The sequence below is a fragment of the Pan paniscus genome, chromosome 1 (genome assembly GCF_029289425.2).
Source record: "Pan paniscus chromosome 1, NHGRI_mPanPan1-v2.0_pri, whole genome shotgun sequence".
Lineage (NCBI taxonomy): Eukaryota > Metazoa > Chordata > Mammalia > Primates > Hominidae > Pan > Pan paniscus.
Genome location: NC_073249.2, coordinates 119,433,423 through 119,457,656, shown reverse-complemented (window position 1 = coordinate 119,457,656; position 24,234 = coordinate 119,433,423). Strand labels below are relative to the sequence as shown.

At 37.2% G+C, this 24,234-nt stretch overlaps 1 protein-coding gene across 3 annotated transcripts in view; it reads right to left on the bottom strand.

Moving 5' to 3' along the window:
• VAV3 (vav guanine nucleotide exchange factor 3) overlaps positions 1-24,234 on the bottom strand; it is a 400,971-nt gene that overhangs the window by 121,910 nt on the left and 254,827 nt on the right. For all 3 annotated transcript variants that reach the window (XM_034932393.3, XM_003822235.6, XM_055115325.2), the window contains exons 16-17: positions 11,132-11,233; positions 10,723-10,823 (exon numbers count right to left, since the gene is read on the bottom strand). In XM_034932393.3, the coding sequence (XP_034788284.1) occupies positions 10,723-10,823; positions 11,132-11,233 (203 nt within the window). The remainder of the gene's footprint in view (positions 1-10,722; positions 10,824-11,131; positions 11,234-24,234) is intronic.

Here is a 24,234-nt window from a genome sequence, read left to right as displayed (position 1 = left end):
TGTTTCATTACATTGCCCAGCTTCCCTTGCAGTTAGGTTGAAGCCATGTGACTAGTTTCAGCCAATGGACTTGATAAAAAATGGCACTGCTTACTTCCAGGCTATGGGTCTGTAAGTCAGCAACCCTAGAACCCATGTGTCAAGCTGGCAAAGTCACAAGATCAAACTGATCTGGGTTCCCTGATTAGAAGGGAGCTACTCTGAAGGGCCACTGAACTCACAGTAAACAGTGCACGTGTGAGAAATAAACTTTTATATCTTAAAACCAATGGGACCTGGGGGTTTGTTAGTTACCACAGAACAGCCTAACCTTGGCAAATGCATAAAGCCTACATAGAAATAATTAGAGAACAATTTAATTCAGGCTACCATTGGATGGTCAAGGTACGGTTAATGATTGGCAAAGAGTTTGGACAGAAAGTAATGAAAGGGTGGTCCTTGGAACTGTTCGGAGAAAAGGGAGCATGTTTCAGGGAGAGGAAATAGTAAGAGCCAAGTGAGAACTCCAACAGTTGGATCGACTGGATCAGGGAGTAGATTTTTTCAGAAAGGGAGGCATTTTTGTCATCAGGCATTCTGTGAATTGCTTCATTTTCTTGCTACTTATTAATCTAACCCAGGTGTCTCCTCTCAAAGGCCTAACAATTGATGCTTAGGCCATGAGCCTTTCCTTGCAAAAATACTAGAAAGGAATCTAAAAGGTCTACCTAATTTTCTACCTTTCATTCATAAAGTACCAGCCAGGGACTCAGGTAAGGTTTTTATTCCACTTTTCCACAATCTAGTCAAGCTCTAGTCTCTATGAAGGTGGAACCAAAACTGTACAATCCCCTGCACTCTCCTGTTTCTGATTCTAAGATTATAGTGATCTTCAGGGCCCAGAAGCCCTGCTACACTACAGTGGTACTCATTTGTCTGTCCATTTGTTGATCCATTCACTCACTCCATTCCTCACTACTTCCTTGAGGTCAAAACACCAATTAGGTATGGCTCCTATCATTGAGAGGGCTGCAGTCTAATTGAAGAGATGAACATAGAGTCAATTATAATAAATGTGATTAAAGTAAACATATGATGTCAGGGGAGCACAGAGGACTGACAGACTAATAAAGCCCAGGCATTAGGAGTGTCAAAAGGTTATCAAAGTGGGGGCAACATCTGCATTGACTTTTTGAAAATGAACATTAAGTTTACTAAACAGAAAAGAGAAGGAAAGACAGTAAAATAGAAAAACAAAATACATGTAGATACATAGACATAAAAAAACTGGTTGGAGAACTGTGAGTAGTTAAAGAGAGTTGTGTTATAGGTTGGGGGATAGGAGGAAGTGGTAAAAAATGAGCTGTACAAATTACTTGAGCTTTGTAAGCCATATTGGAAAGTTTGGACATTATTCTGTAAGAAATGTAAAGTACAGTATGTGAAAGAATGAAACCATCAGACTTAATTCTAACGGAAGATAATTTTATAAATTATATAAGAATAAGATTAAGAGCAGGGAATTAGGAAACTTTTGAGTTGTTCAAGCAAGAGACAATGAGATTTTCTGTGTATATCAACACCATTATCAATGCATCCTAGAGAGACTTAGGAGGAGAGCTAAGAAGAACAGGAATGAATCAAGATGAGGAAGACGCTGACACCCAGGTCTATGTGAGTGTTTGGATGGTGGGCCTTTAACTAAGACAAAGCATAGGAGAGGGAAGTTTGCGGTAATGACTAATGAGGTTGATTTTAGTTATGAGACATTTGAGGTCAATGCAAGACGCATGGGAGGGGATATGTAAGGAGAAGATGGTAATTTAAAATTCATACTTCAGGAGAGAAGTCTTATGCACAGATGGACCTTTATCTACCTGGGGTGTGGGTTGTAGCTAAGCCAGGAAAGTCAATCAGATTTCCAAAAGATGGCATGGGCGCATGATGGGTTGTGAAGGATAGCATCAAGGAGGATGATTAGCAGTGTTAAATGAAAGAGAAAGGTCAAGTAAGGTAAGGCCTAAATGTGATGTGCCATGGATCTGTCCATTAAAAGGTAGAGTAAAAGATTATCTACCTCTCATTGAGCCCCTGGGTTACCCTGTCATTTTGTACAACTAGTACCTCTTCTCCATTTGACTATCCCTTTCTATAAACAAGTCTGATGTTGAATAAAGATAGCATGCTCCCCCTCTTAAATTTTTTATTTTATTATCTTTAATTGACACATTCAAAGCCAGAGGTTTTAAAATGTTTTGTCCTGCTTTGTAATCAAGTACACAACAAAGTTTAGAGAATGATGCTACTTTTTAATCAATGGTATCTGTATAAGCAAGCATTATCTACAATCTGCAGGGAACCAACAGTATTACACATATTTATGGGGTACAGTGTGATATTTCGATATATGTATACAAAGTGTTACAACCAAATCAAGATAATTAGCATATCTATCACCTCAAACATTTATCATTTCTTTGTGTTGGGAATATTCAAAATCTGCTCTTCCAGCTATTTGAAAATATACAATAAATTATTGTTAATTATAGTCAGCCTATAGTGCTATAGGACATTATAATTTATTCTTCCCATCTGGGTGTACTTCTGTATCCATTAACCAACCTCTGCCTACTCCCCTTTTTGGAATTGCCTTTCATGCCAACTATCCAATGTTTATAACAACTCCTACTAGTCATAGCTTTCTGGATCACAAGTGGACTCCTGATCCACACTGATCCAATCAGGATCTCTTTTTGTTGCTTGAGAGTATAGTTAGACTATGTTAAATATTATTGCTATAAAGCTCTGTAAAGTATGGGTGAATTTCAAACCACCTATGATTTAATATTATGGGGGGGTCTGATCTATGTAAACATTTGAGTTTGTCTTAAGTCAGTAGTACTCCCTTGCTTTCAATTTGGCTGTTGAAATGATTTCCCTCAAAGTCAAGTTCTGCTGAAATCATATCACACTCTTCTCCATGCAAAAGCCCTATTCAAGTAAACTAAGTCTCCATCCCCTGGATATATCTTATCCCTTTTCCTGCCCTCCCCTACACCAGCATTTCCTCCAAATCCTAGGCCAGTCATGAAAAACTATATTACTGAACTGCAGCAAGCAATTATTCCTGGATGCCCAAAGGATCACATAAGACTTAAGTCAATGTTGAGCTTGAGAAGCTGAGAAGCAGCTCATAAAGTCTAGCTTGCCCAAGACTTCAAAATAGTACCTACTTTACCACACTCACATCAGACCTACCAAGCTCAAACTCACACTCTACCCACAGTTACCACCTATACCAGGGTAAGAAGGAATGAGTGTGAGAAGATGCCATGGCTTCCAGCTTTCAGAAGGTACAGGCTACTGATGGAGTGATACAGAGATTCTTCTTCCCCCTGAAGACATTGCCCCTTATAAGGGCTACCCAGCAAACCCCGATCTGATAGTGAAAAAAGGAAGCCTCCTAGGCAGGTCCTTACCATTTCATACCGCTAATGAACTATGAGCATTCGGTGTTACTGGTCTCTCAAAATCTTGAGCAGGAAAGAACTTAAAAGAAGGAGAGAGGGAGAGAAAGGGCACCCATGTATAAAACAGAAGGGGAATGGAGGTCAATGGAAATATGCAAAACAGGGAAAAGAATCAAAAGAGCAAGAGAATATGTTACAAACTCCAAAAAGCAAATTTAGCCAGAGGTTTTAAAAAAACATTTTCCTGCTTTGTAATGAATTACATAACAAAGTTTAGAGAATGATGCTACTTTTTAATTGAGGATATCTTAGTAAGCATTATCTACAATCTGCAGGGCACTAACAGTATTATTCTTAGTTATCTTATTTTCATATATTTATGACCTTGTTTCTTCATCTTAAAATAAGAGGCCCTAGAACTGAATGTGTCTTAAGTCCATCCGGTCTTGAGAGTTTCCATGGGAAGAAGGTAGGTATGGTCCCCAGGGATGCATGTCTTCTCGCAGCACTACAGAACATTCAAACCTAAAAACACTGGGTAGTTACTAATTTAATTAAAGTGTTCTGCCTAAAAAACCATTAGAAAATTACTCCCTTTCACTGAGAAAGGCAAGCACATGATTACTTACTAGGATTCAGTACTGGGCTTTTGACACATCTGACATATCATCATCACAGCTCATTCATGTAACTGGTAGCAGAGCCCAGTGGTAAGAACAAACTTAGGGGCTGGCCTGCCTGGATTTGAATCTTGGTTGTATTGAACAAGAAACTTAGACAGATTGCGTATTTCTCTGTGCCTTGGTTTCTCATCTGTAAGATATCAATAATACCAACTTCACAGAATTTATATAGGAGTAAATGAGTTAACAATGGTAAAGTACAAATGGTTCCCAATTTTGGATGGTTCATTTATGATTTTTCCACTTTACAACGGTATGAAAGTCACATGCATTCAGTAGAAACTAGACTTTAATATTTGAATTTTGATATTTTCCCGGGCTAGCAACATGCCCAATGAGACTCTCTCATGATGCTGGGCAGCAGCAGCTAGCCACAGCTACCAGTCAGCCACGAAATCACAAGGGGAAGCAAACAATACAGTGTACTGTGTTGCCAGATGATTTTTGCCCAACTGTATTTCAAGTACGGTGAGCATGTTTAAAGTATGATAAGCAAAGCTATAATGTACAATAGGTTAGGTGCATTGAATGCAGTTTTGACTTAACGATAGTTTCCACTTACAATGGCTTAATGAGGACATAACCCCATCATTAATGGAGGAGCAGCTGTACTGAGAACAGTACCTGGCACTAAATAGGGGTATTTGCTTAAAAAGATTTTAAAATCTAAGTGCTATTATTGGCCCTATTTTACAAGGTGTTAGTCCATTCTCACACTGCCAGAAAGAAATACCTGAGACTGGGTTATTCATAAAGAAAAAAGGTTTAATTGACTCCCAGTTTAACATGGCTGGGGAGGCCTCAGGAAACTTACAATTATGGCAGAAGGCAAAAGAGGCAAGTCTTACATGGAGGCAGGCAAGAGAGCAAGCCAGAGCAGGGAAAACTGCCTTATAAAACCATCAGATCTCCTGAGAACTCATTCACTATCATGAGAACAGCATGGGGAAAATGCCCCCATGATCCAATCGCCTCCCTCCCTTGAAATGTGGGGATTATGGGGATTACAATTCGAGATGAGATTTGGGTGCAGACACAGAGCCAAACCATATCATTCTGCCCCTGGCCCCTCCCAAAACTCACATCCTCATATTCAAAACACAATCATGCCTACCCAACAGTCCCCCAAAGTCTTAACTAATTTCAGCATTAACTCAAAAGTCCACAGTTCAAAGTCTCATCTGAGACAAGGCAAGTCCCTTCCAACTATGAGCCAGTAAAATAAAAAATAAGTTAGTTCCTCCCAAGATACAATAGGGGTACAGATATTGTGTAAATACACCTGTTCCAAATGGGAGAAATTGATCAAAACAAAGGGCCTACAGGCCCCATGCAAGTTTGAAATCCAGCAGGGCAGTTACCTCTGTCTGACTCCATGTCTCATATCCAGGTCACACCGATGCAAGAGGTAGGCACCCAGGGTCTTGGGCAGCTCTGCCCCTATGGCATTGCAGGGTACAGCCCCCCTCCTGGCTGCTCTCACAGGCTGGCATTGAGTGTCTGCGGGTTTTCCAGGCACAGTGCAAACTGTGGGTGGACCTACCATTGTGGAATCTGGAGGACCGTGGCCCTCTTCTCACAGCTCCACTAGGCAGTGGCAGTGGGGACTCTGTGTGGGAGCTCCAACCCCACATTTCCCTTCTGTACTGCCCTAGCAGAGGTTCTCCATGAGGGCCCTGACCCTGCAGCAGACCACTGCCTGGACATCCAGACATTTCCATATATCCTCTGAAATCTAAGCAGAGCTTCCCAAAGCTCGATTCTTTCTCTCTTTTTTTTTTAAGTTGTGATAACAGATTTTATTCAGGAACAATTGCAAAGGAGAAAGAAATCCAGGTTCAATTTCAAATACAGCATGGACAAGTGGAGATTTATAGCCAAGGAGGAGGGTGAGGTCAATGGATGGAAAATTACTGAGAGGAAACATCACATATAAGGGGGATTCTGGCTAAACTGACTTGATAGGATTCTTGGTGAAGGTGGGCCAGGATGATCACACACGAAGGTTATGGGGCTGAGGAATTTGAAAATCCACCTTCAGTTCTTTGAAAATCTGCTGTCTATGTCACTACAATTAAATTATAAGTGCAAGTGAGTTGTTGGCAAGGCAGCATGCCAAAGCTGAGTTAAATAGCTAGGAAGACTCTAGAGATAAGAATCCTTTTTTTTTTTAAATCAAATGTTGTCAGTAAATATTCTTAAAAACGTGAGCTTACAAAAGTCAAAGTGATTGAACATTGTTTCATGGTCTATGCAGTCAACTTTCAACTTCCTTATGGCCTGAAGACAAGTGGCCATGAGCAATGAGCATTTTTTAAAGTTTTATTTTATTTATTTTATTTTATTTTAAGTTCCAGGGTACATGTGCACGATGTGCAGGTTTGTCACATAGGTAAACGTGTGCCATGGTGGTTTGCTGCACCTATCAACGCATCACCTAAGAATTAAGTGCAGCATGCATTAGCTATTTTTCCTGATGCTCTCCTTTCCCCCACCCTGCTTACAGACCCCAGTGTGTGTTGTTCCCCTCCCTGTGTCCATGTGTTCTCATTGTTCAGCTCCCACTTATGAGTGAGAACATGTGGTGTTTGGTTTTCTGTTCCTGCATTAGTTTGCTGAGGATAATGGCTTCCGGCTCTGTCCATGTCCCTGTAAAGGACATGATCTCATTCCTCTTTATGTCGGCATGGTATTCTATGATATATGTACCACATTTTCTTTATCCAGTCTATCACTGATGGGCATTTGGGCTGATTCCATGCCTTTGCCATTGTGAATAGTGCTGCAGTGAACATATGCATGCATGTATCTTTATAGTAGAATGATTTCTATTCCTCTGGGTATACGCCTAGTAATGGGATTGCTGAGTCAATTGGTATTTCTGGTTCTAGGTCTTTGAGGGATTGCCACACTGTCTTCCACAATGGATGAACTAATTTACATTCCCACCAGCAGTATAAAAGCATTCCTATTTCTCCACCGCCTCACCAGCATCTATTGTTTCTTGACTTTTTAATAATTGCCATTCTGAATAGCATGAGATGGTATCTTATTGTGGTTTTGATTTGCATTTCTCTAATGATCAGTCATGTTGAGCTTTTTTTTTTCATATATGTGTTAGCTGGATAAATGTCTTCTTTTGAGAAGTGTCTGTTCATGTCCTTTGCCTGCTTTTTAATGGGGTTGTTTCTTTCTTTCTTGTAAATTTGTTTAAGTGCCTTGTAGACTCTGGTTATTAGATCTTTGTTAGATGGATACCTAAACTTCAACTCTTGACTTTTGTGCATCCACAGGTCCAACACCACATAGGAGCTGCAAAGGCCTGGGGCTTGCACCCTCTGAAGCAAAGGCCTGGGGCTTGCACCCTCTGAAGCAACGGCCTGAGCTGTACGTTGGCCCCTTTTCGCCATGGCTGGAGCAGCTGGGAACACAGGGCACCAAATCCTTAAGCTGCACACAGCAGTGGGGCCCTTGGTCCAGTCCACAAAACCATTTCTCTCTCCTAGGACTCTAGGACCATGATGGAAGGGGCTGCCATGAAGACCTGTGACATGCCCTGGAGACATTTTCCCCATTGTCTTGGCAATTAACATTTAGCTCCTCATTACTTATGCAAATTTCTGCAGCAAGCTTGAAATTCTCCCCAGAAAATGGGTTTTTCTTTTCTATCGCATCATCAGGCTGCAAATTTTCCAAACATTTATGCTCTACTTCTCTTTTAAACATAAGTTCCAATTTCAAATCATCTCTCTCAAGTTCAAAGTTCCACAGATCTCTAGGGCGGGGCACAATGCCACCAGTCTCTTTACTAAAACACAGCAAGAGTGACCTTTACTCCAATTCCCAACAAGTTCCTCATCTCCATTTGAGACCACCTCAGCCCGAACTTCATTGTCCACACCATTATCAGCACTTTGGTCAAAACCATTCAACAAGTCTCTAGGAAGTTCCAAACTTTCCCACATCTTCCTGTCTTCTTCTGAGCCCTCCAAACTGTTCCAACCTCTATCCATTACCCAGTTCCAAAGTTGCTTCCACATTTTCAAGTATCTTTATAGCAGTGCCCCCCACTCCGGGTACCAATTTACTGTATTAGTCCGTCCTCCCACTGCTATAATGTAATACCTGAGACTGAGGAATTTATAAAGAAAAGAGGTTTAATTTGCTCACAGTTCCACATGGCTGGGGAGGCCTCAGGAAACTTACAATCATGGCAGAAGGTGAAGCAGGTACATCTTACATGGTGACAAGTGAGAGAGAGAGCAAGAGCAAGAAATACTGCCTTATGAAACCATCAGTTCTCATGAGAACTCACTCACTATCATGAGAACAGCATGGAGGAAATCCCATGATCCAATCCCCTCCTGCCTGGCCCCTCCCTTGACACGTGGGGATTACAATTCAGGATGAGATTTGGGTGGGCACACAGAGCCAAACCATAGCATAGCATAAGGGAAGAAACTAATACTTACAAAGGGTAAGTAAATGGAGTTCAAAATCACCCAAGGAGTAAATTGTGAAGCTAGGATTCAAACAGACCAAGACTCCAGAGCTTGTAGATTTTACTGCCATAGACAAAATGACTTATGTAAGGACAGAGTACATTGAAATAATTACCTAGGAACAGACACTGAGAATATATGACTCTTCTATTTGACTAGACTAGGAATTTTCAATGATTTCCTATTGACTTTTATAATGTAAAAGTTAAAAAATTTTATGTCCTTTTAATGCCATACTTGCGTATTATTTTAAAGTTTGGTGCTCCTTAACGTTCCCATTCACGTGTACTCCAGATCATGAAAACAATAAAAATACTAAATAAGCCCACGTCTTTCAAAAAAAAAAAAAACCTGATTTTTCACTATATCACCTTAGATCAAAATAGTAAGTTCTCACTTTGCTCAGGTACTGTGGTAAGAATCAACATTATCTCACTGGATCCTCATAATAATCGTCTAATTTACAAAATGAATAAACAAAAGCTCAGAATATTTAAGTAAATTCCCCAAGCTCACATAGCTAACAAATGGCGCAAAGCTAGCATTTCAACCATCTCTGCTTGACTCTAAACTACTCTCCTATACTATTTCCTTTAGAACCATGCCAACTATGGGATCATTTTACATTCTTCACAGATATCGTCTCATCAAGACAGGGCCTTGGAATTCATATAAACATTAGCCTACTATGAGCAAATAAAATGTTAACTGTCTCCAAAGAGATTAAAGAATGGGGCATATAAAGATGGAACAACAAAAATTCAAGTGATAAATTCTATTGGGGTGGCAATTAAAGAATAACAACAATAATTTTTATTTCTATTATATTTTACAACTCTGTAAACCGTTTCTGACTTTCCGACAGAAGTAAGAGGTAAGTTTATTTAACAGCCCTTAAGTAAACTGCATAAGCAATCCGACCCCCATCAGTAAATGTGCAGGGCCATTCTGAAGACGGAATGAGCTCATGCAAGAAGATGCCCAGTAGAGCACCCAGGCAGGACAGGCACAGTGTAGGTGCTCAACTCATGCCAAGATCTGTCACTTTATAGCTGCTCATGCCTAGCACAGAGAATGGCACACAGGGTCCTTTTAAAATGTCTGAGAGGAATGTGCTATGATCTCAGTCTTCTAATAGGATTCACCTTTTCTACAATTGCCTATTTTCTGAACTCAGCTCCGAAATGAGCTATTCTCTGTTTCACTCTTTTTCACATTATCCAAAATATTTCAATGTCCACCTTTTCCTTTGGGAAAATCAAAGGTTGACATAGCTACCTTTTGAACTCAAGCTGTTAAAGATCCTTTCTTGTGTTCAAAAGTTTTACTGATTTTGAAAGGTCTTATTGATAAAAACACAGAGAAACTCGGGGGGAAAGGACAAAGAGAAAAAAGAAGAAAGGGAAGAATAAAGAAGCCAGAAAATAAAGACAAGGAAGAGAGCCCAAGAGGAGCAGAAAGAGGCAATAGGCTACTGAATGCATAACTGCCAGCCGTCTTAGAAACTAGCTCATGTAACAATCATGCAGCATTATTTTTAAAAACCAAGGGGAAAATATTTACATAAAACCCAAAAGATATATGCTCTTTGTTAAGTGCTGCAAAATGACAATGTATTCAATTCATTAATTCATGAATTAGTCTGTGTGATGTTTACTTCTGGAGCCATTAGCATTCCTGAGCTAAATATTTAAAAGAATAAAAAGGAAATTTAAGAACTAAAGACAGAAGAATATATTCTTTCTGTTGTTTTTGTTACTCTATTTTTTTGGCTATGTTTGTATGGTTTTAGTCATTTATTTAGGGCTTTTAAAGAAATGAGTGACATGAAACCATCCAACTCCCTCTTGAAGACCTCTGTCTCCAAGATATGTATAAAAGTCACACAAATTTTAAATAATTTAAAACAAAGTTATGCAGAAAACTCACGTAAATTTTAAGCATTTTTCTAATTGTGCTTATAAATAATAGTTTCAAAAGCAGATATGTTACAATAAACACATATTCAGAGTAAATTAGGCCTTAATTATGTTTAGCAAATTTTATGTCCTCATTAAAAACAGAATTGCAACAATAAACATGACTTACCACCAGAATTAACTCTGCCACAATTGTCTACTCTTCCCAAACATTCTTTGTGTGCTCTCGCTCCACACTTAAAACATAAATAGCCTTGATAAAATGTTCCCCTGAAAGGTGAAATAAGAAAGTGGTATATTAAACGGTGCAAAATTCTGCCCATATGAAATTACTGCAAGAAGAAGAAAAAAGTATCAACAGTGCTCTTCAAGGTACCCCCTCAGTAGAGGGAGAGGAGCTTGCCAGAGCTTCTGAAAGGACTGTCCAGGCAGAAAGCCTGGCAAAGGTTTGTGGGATCCAGACTGCTAAGGCAAATTCCCCACTTTACAACCTATTGGCTAGAAGGTTAGAAAAGTCTGAAACACTTAGCAATTATATCAGTTCCTTTAAACTGAAAACCAGGACTGAGCAGGCTTACCTCAGGAGCATCTGGCAGACTTTGCAGGATGTGACTCGAGTGAAGGTATGCATCTTGAAGTCGTGGAAATTGGAGTCTGCATAGTCTGGCCTTATGTTAGACCTAAAAAAAGGAAAAAAATAACTTTCTATAGAAAGTTTCACAACAAAGCTGCAATTTAGTCATCTAAACCCTAAATTCATCAAAATGACATCAGGTAGAGATCTGATTCAAGCAAAATGACTACTAAATGTGCAATGTTTTCTAAGCCAAAAGTATGCTATGCATTCAAATATGTACCAGAATCTGGCTGTGTGGGAACAAGCAACCTGGAAGGACATAGCAACCTAATCCTCCTCAGAATTGAGCATTCTCAGAGAACTTTAACAAATGGCCACATAGGTCAACCTGCCTGGAAAAAAAAAAAAAAACCCACTGGATACTCATCTTATCTGATAGTTCCTTGTCTGTAGCCATGCCACTGAAATATAAACTAGCAGGTGAGGGTAGGAGGGAGAAGAGGGTCATCTCTAAATAGATGTGTGGACAACATAATGGTCCATAACAAGGAATACAGTAATTTTATAGAAAGTTTTAAAATAAAGCATTAGTGTGATCATTAAAAAATTCTTAACATTTCACTTTACTCACAATCTAAGTAATAATGGAACAAAATAATTTTATCATTTATTTTATATTTTATTTATATTATACATACAAAAGTTATTTTGCACACCACAAACTAATATTCTTTGTATATTTACTCTGTGCCAGAGACTGTGACAACCATATGACATTCATTTCTTCATTTAATCTTCACATCAATCCTACCTGCCTGGCACGAATAATATCACTAGTTTACAAATAAGAAAACTGACACTTACTCTAAAGTAAAGCTTACCCTTAAAGAAAACAGCATGATTGGGAACTCTAACTCAGGTCTTTGCTTTTGGCCACTGAAACTATAGCTCAAGGAGGAGATTCAGCAATGTTCATATTAAAATAATCGGATTTTTGTACTTAGTAGGTATTTTGAAAACATTTAACTTTTTTTTTTTACATTATTCTTGGCTTAGCTATTTAGGTTGCTGCAAAAGTAATTGAGGTTTTTGCTATTATTTTTGATGGCAAAAGAAGGCAGAAAATTAGACTAGGATAAGTTAAAGATGGATACAAATCAGGGGTACACCTAGAAAGCTAAAATGATATGCTCCAAGACGTTACACGCAATTTGAGAGATTGTAGGAAAAGCTTGAGATACTGGTGAGCCAGGATTTCCCCTTTTGTAGAATACAGCAACTCTCAACCACACAGAATACTGGTGAAATGAAGCATAACACAGGCAGGCGACCAGGCATCAATCTCTGAGGTACCAGGAGATGCCTTATGAAAAAACATTCGCAAAGGCAATTGGAGTAGCAGGCAGTGATGCAGAAGTGTCAGAGAGGTCAGCCTTCCAATCCATCTGCTGAATATGAGCGTGCTAAAAATGAAATCAAATATTAGTGCCATCTGGGATTTCTCTGCTCTGTGCTTCTGGTGACCTCACTTTTTCGGAAAATGTTCCACTGCATGCTGAGAATTATGGACATTTCCATGCAGGCATTTTTGTGTTACTGATTAAAAATTGCAGAGTTTTTCTACAGAAAAGGAGACACAGGAACATATAAGGATCTAGAAACAAAACTTTCTTCACATTGTTCAGAAAACATTTGATTCTTGAGTCCATAAAGCCATGCATTGAAAACTCCATCAAAACCTGTTTCCTTAGTCAGGAAGGGCTGTTGGTTCATTTATTTCTGAGCATCAAGGTGATAGGGTCATAGATGATTTGTCAAATAAGTTTGAGTCCTGGCAACCCGAAAAATTCATCAACCTGGAGTTTTCAAACAGGAGTACATCTCCTTCAGGCAGAAACTCATGTAAATAAGTTCCAAACAGGTAAGAAGTTAATTAATTTCAAAAGTCTGCCTCGGACACAGGTGGAACATCCACAGGCACACACACGAACATACCGGAGTTGTGTTTGGACCACTGGTATTTAAAACTTTCATGAACTAAGAATAAGCTGAACTTTCAGAAAATAAACAACTGAAAGGGGGAATCACAAAGCCACTAAGATGTTTTACAAAAAAATTATGATGAAAAAGGTTCTGAAAATATTGTTAACAGTAGCTCCCCTATGGGAATAAAGACTTAAAGTGGTAGGTAAAAGAGTAGAAAGAAACTATTAGAATTATTTGAAAACTAAAATGGTAAATTATTTTTAAAATCTAGAATCAAACACTAAAGAACAGATGTTAACTCTATGACCCTGAAACTGCTGCTGAGGCAGTATTGAATAAAAAGCATAGGTAAGGACAGGAATCTGAAACTAGACCACCTGGGCTTACATCCTAACTTGCAAATCAGTAGTAGCGTGATCTTAGGCAAGTTAGTGAGTATAAAACAGGAATACCAATAAAACCAAACTCATCAAGTGATATATGTAACGTGCTTAGAACACTGCCTGACCCATATTTGGTGTTCAATCAATGTTGGTTACAATTTATGAAGTGCTGATTCCAAATCCATATAATAAGGGTGTGATCATGATAGTGCTTTGTGACTGGTAAAGAGTCCCTTTTTAGGTCTATGACCAAGTCCCCAGAGGACACCCATTCTTCTGAGAATCTCCAGCACAACGACTTATATGCTCAGTGTCCTTGGGACTAGGAATCCGTATGTAATTATTGAAGTGTAAGAGGGTAACTCAAGAGATGACATGTATGAAAAACCTTGTGTATGAAACTGTGATCTCTTCAGTTCACACTGAAGTACAAACTGAGGAGATCATACATGGTCCGTGGCCTGTGGGGGTGCCGAAACCAAAGACAGTAAGCTGGCTGGATGAGAAGGGTTGGGAAAGTAGATTGCAGCAGAAGACGACAGAAATGTCAGGATTACAGATTTGGAGAAACAAAAAATTAAAATGGTCAAAAGAGGCATTTATTTCACATCTCTAATGTACCAGGTACATCACTAGGCTCTTCATATACTTTTTCACATTTACTTCTCAGAACAAATCTACAAGGCAGAGTCATTCATCCATTTCATAAGTATTTATTGAGTAATTACCATATGCACAAGCCCTTGGGCAGGAACAGAAAGAAGCCTCCTTCAGCTGGAGTCAAATGAGCAAAGAGATGAGATAGGTTGGCAGGGGCCAAGGAAAGAAGTGAGATTTTATACAGGATTGACATCACATTTAGTTGAGGAAGAAAAAAAAAAAAAGTTCTGCTGCTACTACATAGAGATTTCCTTTATAGTAAGACAAGCGTGGATATAGTAGGACCAATCATGGGGTTGGGTTGTCTATAGATGAGTGCTGAGTGTCAAACAGATTAGTTAACTTGCTCAGTCATGCTGATACACATAAAGAATTCCATTTTAGTAATCTGCCTTAACATGTAACAATTTACTTTTGAGAATGTCAATGGAATCTTGTAGATTAATCAAATGTTCCCATTTCTTTTGCTTCACATAGAACTCATTATGAATATAACTAATCAGGCAATCAAACATTTATAGGGCAAGGAATGTTGACACTCTTAGGGCTTCATATAGCTTTACATGCTGTCCTTAGATGTTCTCTTCTCACCTGGCTCCATCACAGGCCTTAAGTTGAAGACCTCACTTTCCCCCTAGCCTGGACCTCTTTGTTCTCCAGATATGCATTACTAACTGCTCCTCAGGCATCTCAAATGCAGCACATACAAAACTCAATTTCCATGTGTTTCCTGACATATCTGATTCATTTACTCCATCTTCCAAACTGGGAACTTCAAAATCACAATGAATTTTTCCCTCTCCCTCACACCCTCTACATGTTCATTTTCTCTTAACCCTTCCTGTGATTCAATTTTTCCTCCCCTGAAATCATGACCAATTTCGGTCAATTCAAGCTTAAAAATACCTCCTCAAAAACTCAGGTTCCATACAAACACATATACACACCCGCACACCCACACACACATACCCCCCCACACACCCTATCCTATTGGTTTTGTTTCTCTAAAGAATCCTAATATAGACACACTAGAAAATAATGTTAGATAGGTTTACTGGGGCCAGTTACCAGAGGAGATGGAAGCAATGCTGAAATTCAGATACGTCAGCCTCCATAACACTTTATGCAACATCTGATGCCCAGTTAAGTAGACCTCCTAGGCTTTCAGTAACTTTGTACCGCCCTAAAAGTAGCATTAAAAGTACTTGTAAGTCTGCCTCCCCACTGACCTATGTGGAGGGTGCATCTTCTCCTTCTTACCAGTCTCCTCTTTATAGTCATCAAACATTCTACCAGGAAAATTAATGCTAGATATTCATAGCTGATAGAAATCAGAAAAAATATGCTTTTACTGTAGTATTTTCTTTGTTTTCAAAAGCTGCCTTTTGCCACATTATCAGATAGAAAGATGGAAGAAGTAAAGGAAAGATAAGAGACATTTTTATTAAGCCAAAAAAAAATTACCTCTTATGTGAAAGAACACTGAAGAAAAACATGATTCACTAAATTTCAATTAAATCTCAGAATTTATGTTTACTTACATATATCCTCTATTGTGAGAAAATATTTAAACTTTGATATGGTTTGGCTGTGTCCCCAACCCAAATTTTATCTTGTAGTTCCAATAATCCCCACGTGTCGTGGGAGGGACCAGGTGGAGATAATTGAATCGCGGGGATGGTTTCCCCCATCCTGTTCTCATGATACTGAGTTATTTCTCATGGGATCTGATGGTTTTATAAGGGGCTGCCCCCTTCACTGGGCACTCATTCTTCTCCTTCCTGCTGCCATGTGAGAAAGGACGTGTTTGTCTCCCCTTCTACCATGACTATAAGTTTCCTGAGGCCTCCCCAGCCATGCTGAACTGTGAGTCAATTAAATCTCTTTTTTAAATAAATTACCCAGTCTCAGGTATGTCTTTATTAGCAGTGTGAGAACAGACGAATACAATATTTTTACAAAAAACTATAATCGTACTCATACATATATTTCAGTAATAAGTATGACAGTGTAGTTAGTAATACAATGTAAAATAATAATACATATGATTTTTAAAACATACATGCTCAAAATGAACATTTTTCTCTATTTTAACTGTAAATTTTAAAATCACTATGTCATTTTAGTAATATAGTTATAGAATAAAGGAAGCAAATCCTAGCAAGATGAAATCATCTGTAGTGATCATGACCAATTACAGAGCAAATAAGATGAGAACCAATTTATGACATCATGCTGTCTCATGCTCTATCAGTATTAACAATCAAGTATTACCAGTATGGACATTGTGGCAATTATGTAGTATACATAAAATTTCATCATATTGCATTGAAAGTAAAAGTAAGAGAGATGGAAGCAAATGTCAGTGCTTCAAAAACAACTGTCTGAATGCAACAGGCTTTTTTGTATCAAAAATACATCGATTTATAAAAATGTATTCACACACATAGCTTTGTGTGTGTTGCTAAAATACAGAAAATATATATTTTGGCCAACAGATACCAAATACAGATTACTTATTTGAGAATGTCCTTTAGAAATATGCTAAACAGTCTTATTTTTATTTATTATTATTAATACATACAATTATTTTTCTCCATGATACAACAAGTTGGCTCTCTTCTTGCATCCTTCTATTAACCTCTACTATTTAAGTGGCAATGAATTACAATAAGCCTACTACTTAAGTTAATCTTATTTTCCATAGCAAGGTTTTAAAATCATTTAAAATAATATGGATAGTTTATCGCCAGGATAGTTAGCCATATCATGACTCTTTTTAAATAAGGCTTTTCAAATATGTGAAACAATTTATCACATTAATAAAGAAACAAAAAAATTGGGTTGTCTCAACAGGTATCAAAAAAGACTTAAAATGCATTGTGTGCTTCTAATGAAACTAAATAAACCAGACATTAAGGGGTAGTTTCTTACTATGATAAAGAATATCAAACTAAAGATAATAGAAAACATATCTAATATAAAACACTATCACAATTATATTGAAAATAAAAGTTTTTGAAGTCAACTGTATTTTTCAATATTGTTCTTGAAGATCTAATCACTGTAATATGACAAGAAAAATGAATGTGAAGGATAAATATTGCAAAAAAAGTACACAGAATTTTCATTTAGAGATGACAATATTGGGACTATCGGGAAAAACTAAGAGAAGATATTTAAAAGTGATAAAACTAATGAGAGATGAAGACATCAAGTGGCACCTGAAGAGATCTGTGTGTAAGTTCCTAATGCTCTCTAGCAAAGAAATGCAGTAATATGTGTAGCATCTCTGTCTGGAAAAATCTCTTGAGACCCCGAGTGCAAAGATTTTGGAGGGACTGGTCACACAGACACTCTCTGCCTACATACTCAGCCACAATATTTTTAAAAAATCCCAGAAGGAAGTATAAATCACATTTTTTTTAAGTCTAGGCAGATTGGCACAACGAAATTCAGTACCCCTGGTACACCAAATAACCTTATCACTTAGTACCACAGGGAACATTCCAAAGTCAAGTTATCAGATGACAGCCAAGGACAAGCCAACCCTGTAAGCAAATCCTTCTAAAGATAGCAAATTTGAGCTTGCTATGTTAACTAGTTTCTGCATGAAAATGTCTAAGAAAAATCCTAACATGAAAAGTTTAGGTTCTATAAAATAAAGTTTTAAATTAACTGAGAGAAATAAATGCATTCAATAAATTCGTAAGTAGTCTTTTTTTTTTTGAAACAGAGTCCTGCTCTGTCGCCCAGGCTGGAGTGCAGTGGTGCAACCTCTGCCTCCCAGGTTCGAGCGATTCTCATGCCTCAGCCTCCTGAGTAGCTGGATATGGGCATGCACTAGCATGCCTGGCCAATTTTTGTATTTTTAATAGAGACGGGGTTTCACCATATTGGCCAGGCTGGTCTCAAACTCCTGACCTCAGGTGATCTGCCCACCTCAGCCTCCCAAAGTGCTGGCATTACAAGTGTGAGCCACCGTGCCCGGCAACACATTCAATAAATTAAAAGCCGCATAGCAAGCTCCTAAATAAGAAAATGGAATATTTTATTATAAATACACAACCTCTCTCCGATTTATAAATTTAAAACAAATCCTTCCTTGCAAACCAACACACAAACATACTCTCTCTCACACGCACACTTATAAATATACAATGAGATTTTTTTAACTTGACAAATGATTATAAAATACAACCAGAAGATAAATATGTGAGAATAGTTGGAAAATGTTTTAAACTGTGTGAATTAGTGTAGAGCAAGCTTGTCCAGCCCATGGTCTGCAGGCCACATGTGGCCCCAACACAAATTTGTAAACTTTCTTAAAACATTATGAGATTGAGATTTTTTGTGTGTGATTTTTTAAAAGCTCATCAGCTATCGTTATTGTTAGTGTATTTTATGTGTGGCCCAATACAAATTCTTCTTCCAAAGTGGCCCAGAGAAGCCAAAAGATTGGACACACCTGTTGTAGAGAGTATATGGGAAGCCACTATAACCTAAGAAATACTAAAATGTTTTTAAAAGTATAGTTATTAAATTTGTATGGGACTGATAACAAAACAGACAGATCAATAATATAAAATGTAGAAGTCTTGAAGGGGACCGAATATGTGCAAGGACTTGGTATGTGATTTTTGTGGCAGTTTATTAGTCTATTCAAAAAATAAAATGCTCATTTAAAAAAACTTATTAATTATCTAATATGTGCCATGCAGTGGGATATGATGATGAACAAAAATAAGTAAAGTCCCTGACTAATGTTGGGTTGCAGGGTGGAAGCGGGGAGAAGAACATTTAAATAATTCCACAAGCAATCATGAAACTGCAGCTATGACAAGTGCTACAAAGAAAGATCACGTTAGGAAAACTTGAAACGTAAATTATGACCTCGTCGGTGTATTACCACAGAAGGATTTTCTACAGAAATAGGTGGAAAACAAGAGGAAGAATTTCGGGACAGAGGAAAAACAGCAGGTTTAAATATAACTTAAAAGTACATGTCCAGCTTTCTAAAAAGGTTAAGAAAGCTAGATTTCTATTCACATTTTTATAACAATATAAAGTTTAGATAAAGACTTATACTATCTATTTGAAAAATATATATTACATGCCTATGATGTGCCATGAATACAGCCAACGATAAGGAATAAAATCGACAAAATTGCTGCCTTCATGAGGCTTATATTCTGCATTTAAGTGTAAAATTTAGATAGGAACCTGATATTTATTTTAAACAAAAAACAAAAATACAAGTATTTGGAGAAAATATTGATAACTACTTATATAATCTTTAAAGGAAATAAACGCAAACAAAAGATGGCTGGCCTCATTTTCACTTAGAAAAACAAACCCAAAGTTTTATTTAAATAAAAAAAACACATAAAAAATTAGAGAAAGCAGAAAAATGTTTAGAATATGTATGGTAAAAGATTAATCTCCTTGCAATACACAAGTACCATTGAAAGTCCATAAGAAAAAAATGAACATCTCAATTGGAAAAATAGCAAGAAAATTAGCAGGGCAATTTGTTAAAAAAATAAAATAATCAATACCTAAAACATGTACTAGCAATCAAAAGAAATGTACGTTTAAATAACAAGACATCATTTCACGTGACAGACTGGCCCCAAAAAAGGAAAAGATAAAAGAAAAAAGATACTCTGAAGGGTTTTCATAAAAGGGAAATTGTGTGATATATAACCAATGTCTTCAACGACATCCTTATAAATACAACTGTGTGCCTTCCCTTTCTGTCCTTTCTTGATTTGAGCCAAGGACATAGTACCAAAGTATTACTCAGTAAAACCAATTCTATGAGGGGCCTTTCAGGACATATTTCACTTATATATCATAACCTAAATACTCATCATCTCCTATAAAGTCAGACATCACGTTTTGGCTAGTCAAATATCTTTTGAATTTAAGAACTAATTATTCTAAATATATGAAATTTAACGTTTGTGCCGAATGTTCAAATACTAGCTCTAGACGTATCAGGCCTTATAATTTAGGAGAAATTTCGAAAACAAAAAGCTATTATCTTAATAGATGTTCACTTATACGCATTATTTTTCCATCAAAACTAAAGATAAAACAGATAAATATGCAAATCCTGGAGACCAAAGGAGACCTGAAGCTGTCTGAACTAGAAATTGACCTTATGAGGCCAATACTATGATGGACAGGAATCACTCTCCATATAGTCCCCAGCACGCAAGACAGATAATTAAGCTAGCTGGACCATGCATCTAACTCACCAAAGTATTTCTTCTTCCCTTAGAATTACCAATTAAACATTAAAGAACATCAGAATAGTCTATCCCAGTTGTTTCTGTCAAGTCATAGGCACTCCTAAAATCTCCAGTTCTGACAAAGCAATCTTTAAGTAAAGTCTTAGCCAAAAATCTCAAAATAAAACTGATCCTTTTATACCTAAAGTTAGACTTTCCCATAAGATACAATCTTAAAGCTCTCATTAAATAGTAGGTTTTTCTTTCTTTCATTAATATGAAAATTTCCAGGATAAAATCCAAGTATTTATTTTTAAAATATCTTATATTGTGAAATTAAATCCTCCAAGTAAGTATGAAAGATATATTCATACAATCTTTTAATCCTTGTTTATTCATAATTTGTTCCCATAACACCATAGCATACTAATTATGCTGCTGGTTATTTGAAAGGGCAAGAAAACGAAAAACAAATGGGTCCTTCAAAAACCAAGTTTAAAAAAAACAGTTCAGAAGGGACATCTTCACCTATTCCTTTCCTTATATTCCAAATCACGTACAGTCTTTTATCCAGGGAAATGAATAAATACTTTCAAAATACTGATAAAAATCAGATCATGCTTGGCTCTGAAAAATAGTATTTTCTTATCTACTATATATTACACTTCTTTATTTTATTCAAGATGGGCTTTATAGTAATTTTAAATATACATCCGTCACTGCATTTCAGTGACATTGCAAAGAAATTATTGAATGAAATGTAAAGTCAGTTAAATGTATAATAAATTTAAAGTGGAAAAGATGCCAGATTATCTGTAATTTAGTTTTATGTTTATTACAAACTTAAAGTGTGGCTTTTGGCCCATAAACTATTCTTTCTATTTTTAGTTTCCTCACCAATCAAAGAACTATATCTGCCCTTCCTACCATACAAGGCCAACATCCAGGAGTGGGAGAAGAGGGATCTCACATTTGTTTAGAACCTGTTCCACCGAGCACTCAAATTTGTTCTGAAGACAAGTGAGAACATATATGTGTGCATTTTAATAAATAAATAGTACTTACTAAATGATAAAAAGTATTACATAAATGCTAGATGCTACTTCTATTACTGTTATTGCTATCATAAGTGACAAACATTTAGTGGAAAGCTAGAGGCCTCATCAAGGTAGAGCAGTATAAATGATCATCTATGTATTACTATATCCTGAATAAATTGAGATAATGCTTTTCTTGTATTAAACATGTAATAAGCATATTAAAACTTCTCTTGGCTTATAATACACTTAGTCATGTATTCAACAAATTAATTGAGTGCCTATTATGTGACAGTCATTTTCAAACACTGGGAATACAACAGTGAATTTTTCTGGAACCAACAATCATGGTTCTCCAGTTAATTTGAACTATCTTGCTTTACTTCAATTTTTCCATTAAAATGCATTGTTCATTCTCTTATCACTGAACGGGGGTGGGGAGGTCTCAAAGTTCTGTTTTAAACAGCAACACGTCTCCCACTGTGTCAGCCTTTCCATGTAAGAAATCAATTCTAAGAATTTGGATTTTCTCATTCTCTGGTCCAATAAATCTGAACTATAATTCAAACACTGCAGATAACATGAATTAGGAATGCTGAGCTGGCACAGTGAATTTAAGTTCTATCACATTTCAAATTATGTCTGATAATATAAAGTTTGCTGTGGAATTAATGTGATATAGAAGCATATGGAGATGGAGATGGTATTGTTACAAGGTAACATTAGGGAACAAAAGAAAGAAATCTGAAAGGTAATCTGACAAGCTTTGTGAATTTTTCCTCTTCAAATTCTAAAATGATTATGTACAAAAAAGGTGTTTAAATCAACATTCCATCCTTCAAATACAAAGTCTTGGTTTTATATAAAACTCTATGTGCAGAAGCTCAGTATAAACTGACCAGGATTTTTATAAGTTTGGCATGAATCAAGGCCACTATCAACAATCAAAACCAAAAATCACTCTTCAGAAAAAGAACTTTAAAACGTTAAATGTGTTTATTAAAGAAAAAGGCATATTCACTATAAACATTATTGTGACCAAACAGCCAGCCAGTAAAGACTTTTAAAAGTGCTTTGGTGGGCCAGGCGTGGTGGCTCACGCCTGTAATCCCAGCACTTTGGGAGGCCAAGGCAGGTGGATCACCTGAGGTTAGGAGTTTGAGAGTTTTTAGCATGAAGGGCTGTTCAATTTTGTCAAAGGCCTTTCCTGCATCTATTGAGATAATCATGTGGTTTTTGTCTTTGGTTCTGTTTATGTGATGGATTACGTTTACTCATTTGCATATGTTGAACCAGCCTTGCGTCCCAGGGATGAAGCCCATTTGATCATGGTGGATAAGCTTTTTGATGTGCTGCTGGATTCAGTTTGCCAGTATTTTATTGAGGATTTTCACATCGATGTTCATCAGGGATATTGGTCTAAAATTCTTTTTTTGTTGTTGTTGTGTCTCTGCCAGGCTTTGGTATCAGGACGATGCTGGCCTCATAAAATGAGTTAGGGAGGATTCCCTCTTTTTCTGTTGACTGGAATAATTTCAGAAGGAATGGTACCAGCTCTTCCTGGTACCTCTGGTAGAATTCGGCTGTGAATCCATCTGGTCCTGGACTCTTTTTGGTTGGTAAGCTATTAATTATTGCCTCAATTTCACAGCCTGTTATTGGTATACTCAGGGATTCAACATCTTCCTAGTTTAGTCTTGGGAGGGAGTATCTGTCCAGGAATTTATCCATTTCTTCTAGATTTTCTAGTTTATTTACATAGAGGTGTTTATAGTATTCTCTGAAGGTAGTTTGTATTTCTGTGGAATCGATGGTGATATCCCCTTTATCATTTTTATTGCATCTATTTGATTCTTCTCTCTTTTCTTCTTTATTAGTCTTGCTAGCAGTCTATCTATTTTGTTGATCTTTTCAGAAAACCAGCTCCTGGACTCACTGATTTTTTGAAGGGTTTTGTGTGTCTCTATTTCCTTTAGTTCTGCTCTAATCTTAGTTATTTCTTGCCTTATGCTAGCTTTTGAATTCGTTTGCTCTTGCTTCTCTAGTTCTTTTAACTGTGATGTTAGGGTGTCAATTTTAGATCTTTCCTGCTTTCTCTTGTGAGCATTTAGTGCTATAAATTTCCCTCTATACACTGCTTTAAATGTGTCCCAGAGATTCTGGTACGTTGTGTCTTTGTTCTCATTGGTTTCAAAGAACATCTTTATTTCTGCCTTCAGTTTCTAATTTACCCAGGAGTCATTCAGGAGCAGGCTGTTCAGTTTCCATGTAGTTGTGCAGTTTTGAGTGAGTTTCTTAATCCTGAGTTCTAATTTGATTGCACTGTGGTCTGGGAGACAGTTTGTTGTGATTTCTGTTCTTTTACATTTGCTGAGGAGTGTTTTACTTCCAACTATGTGGTCAATTTTGGAATAAGTGTGATGTGGTGCTGAGAAGAAGATATATTCTGTTGATTTGTGGTGGAGAGTTCTGTAGATGTCTATTAGGTCGGCTTGGTGCATTGCTGAGTTCAAGTCCTGGATATCCTTATTAATCTTCTGTCTCGTTCATCTGTCTAATATTGACAATGGGGTGTTAAAGTTTCCCATTATTATTGTGTGGGAGTCTAAGTCTCTTTGTAGGTATCTAAGGACTTGCTTTATGAATCTGGGTGCTCCTGTATTGGGTGCATATATATTTAGGATAGTTAGCTCTTCTTGTTGAATTGATCCCTTTACCATTATGTAATGGCCTTCTTTGTCTCTTTTGGTCTGTGTTGGTTGAAAGTCTGTTTCATTGATGGAACGTATCTCAAAATGATAA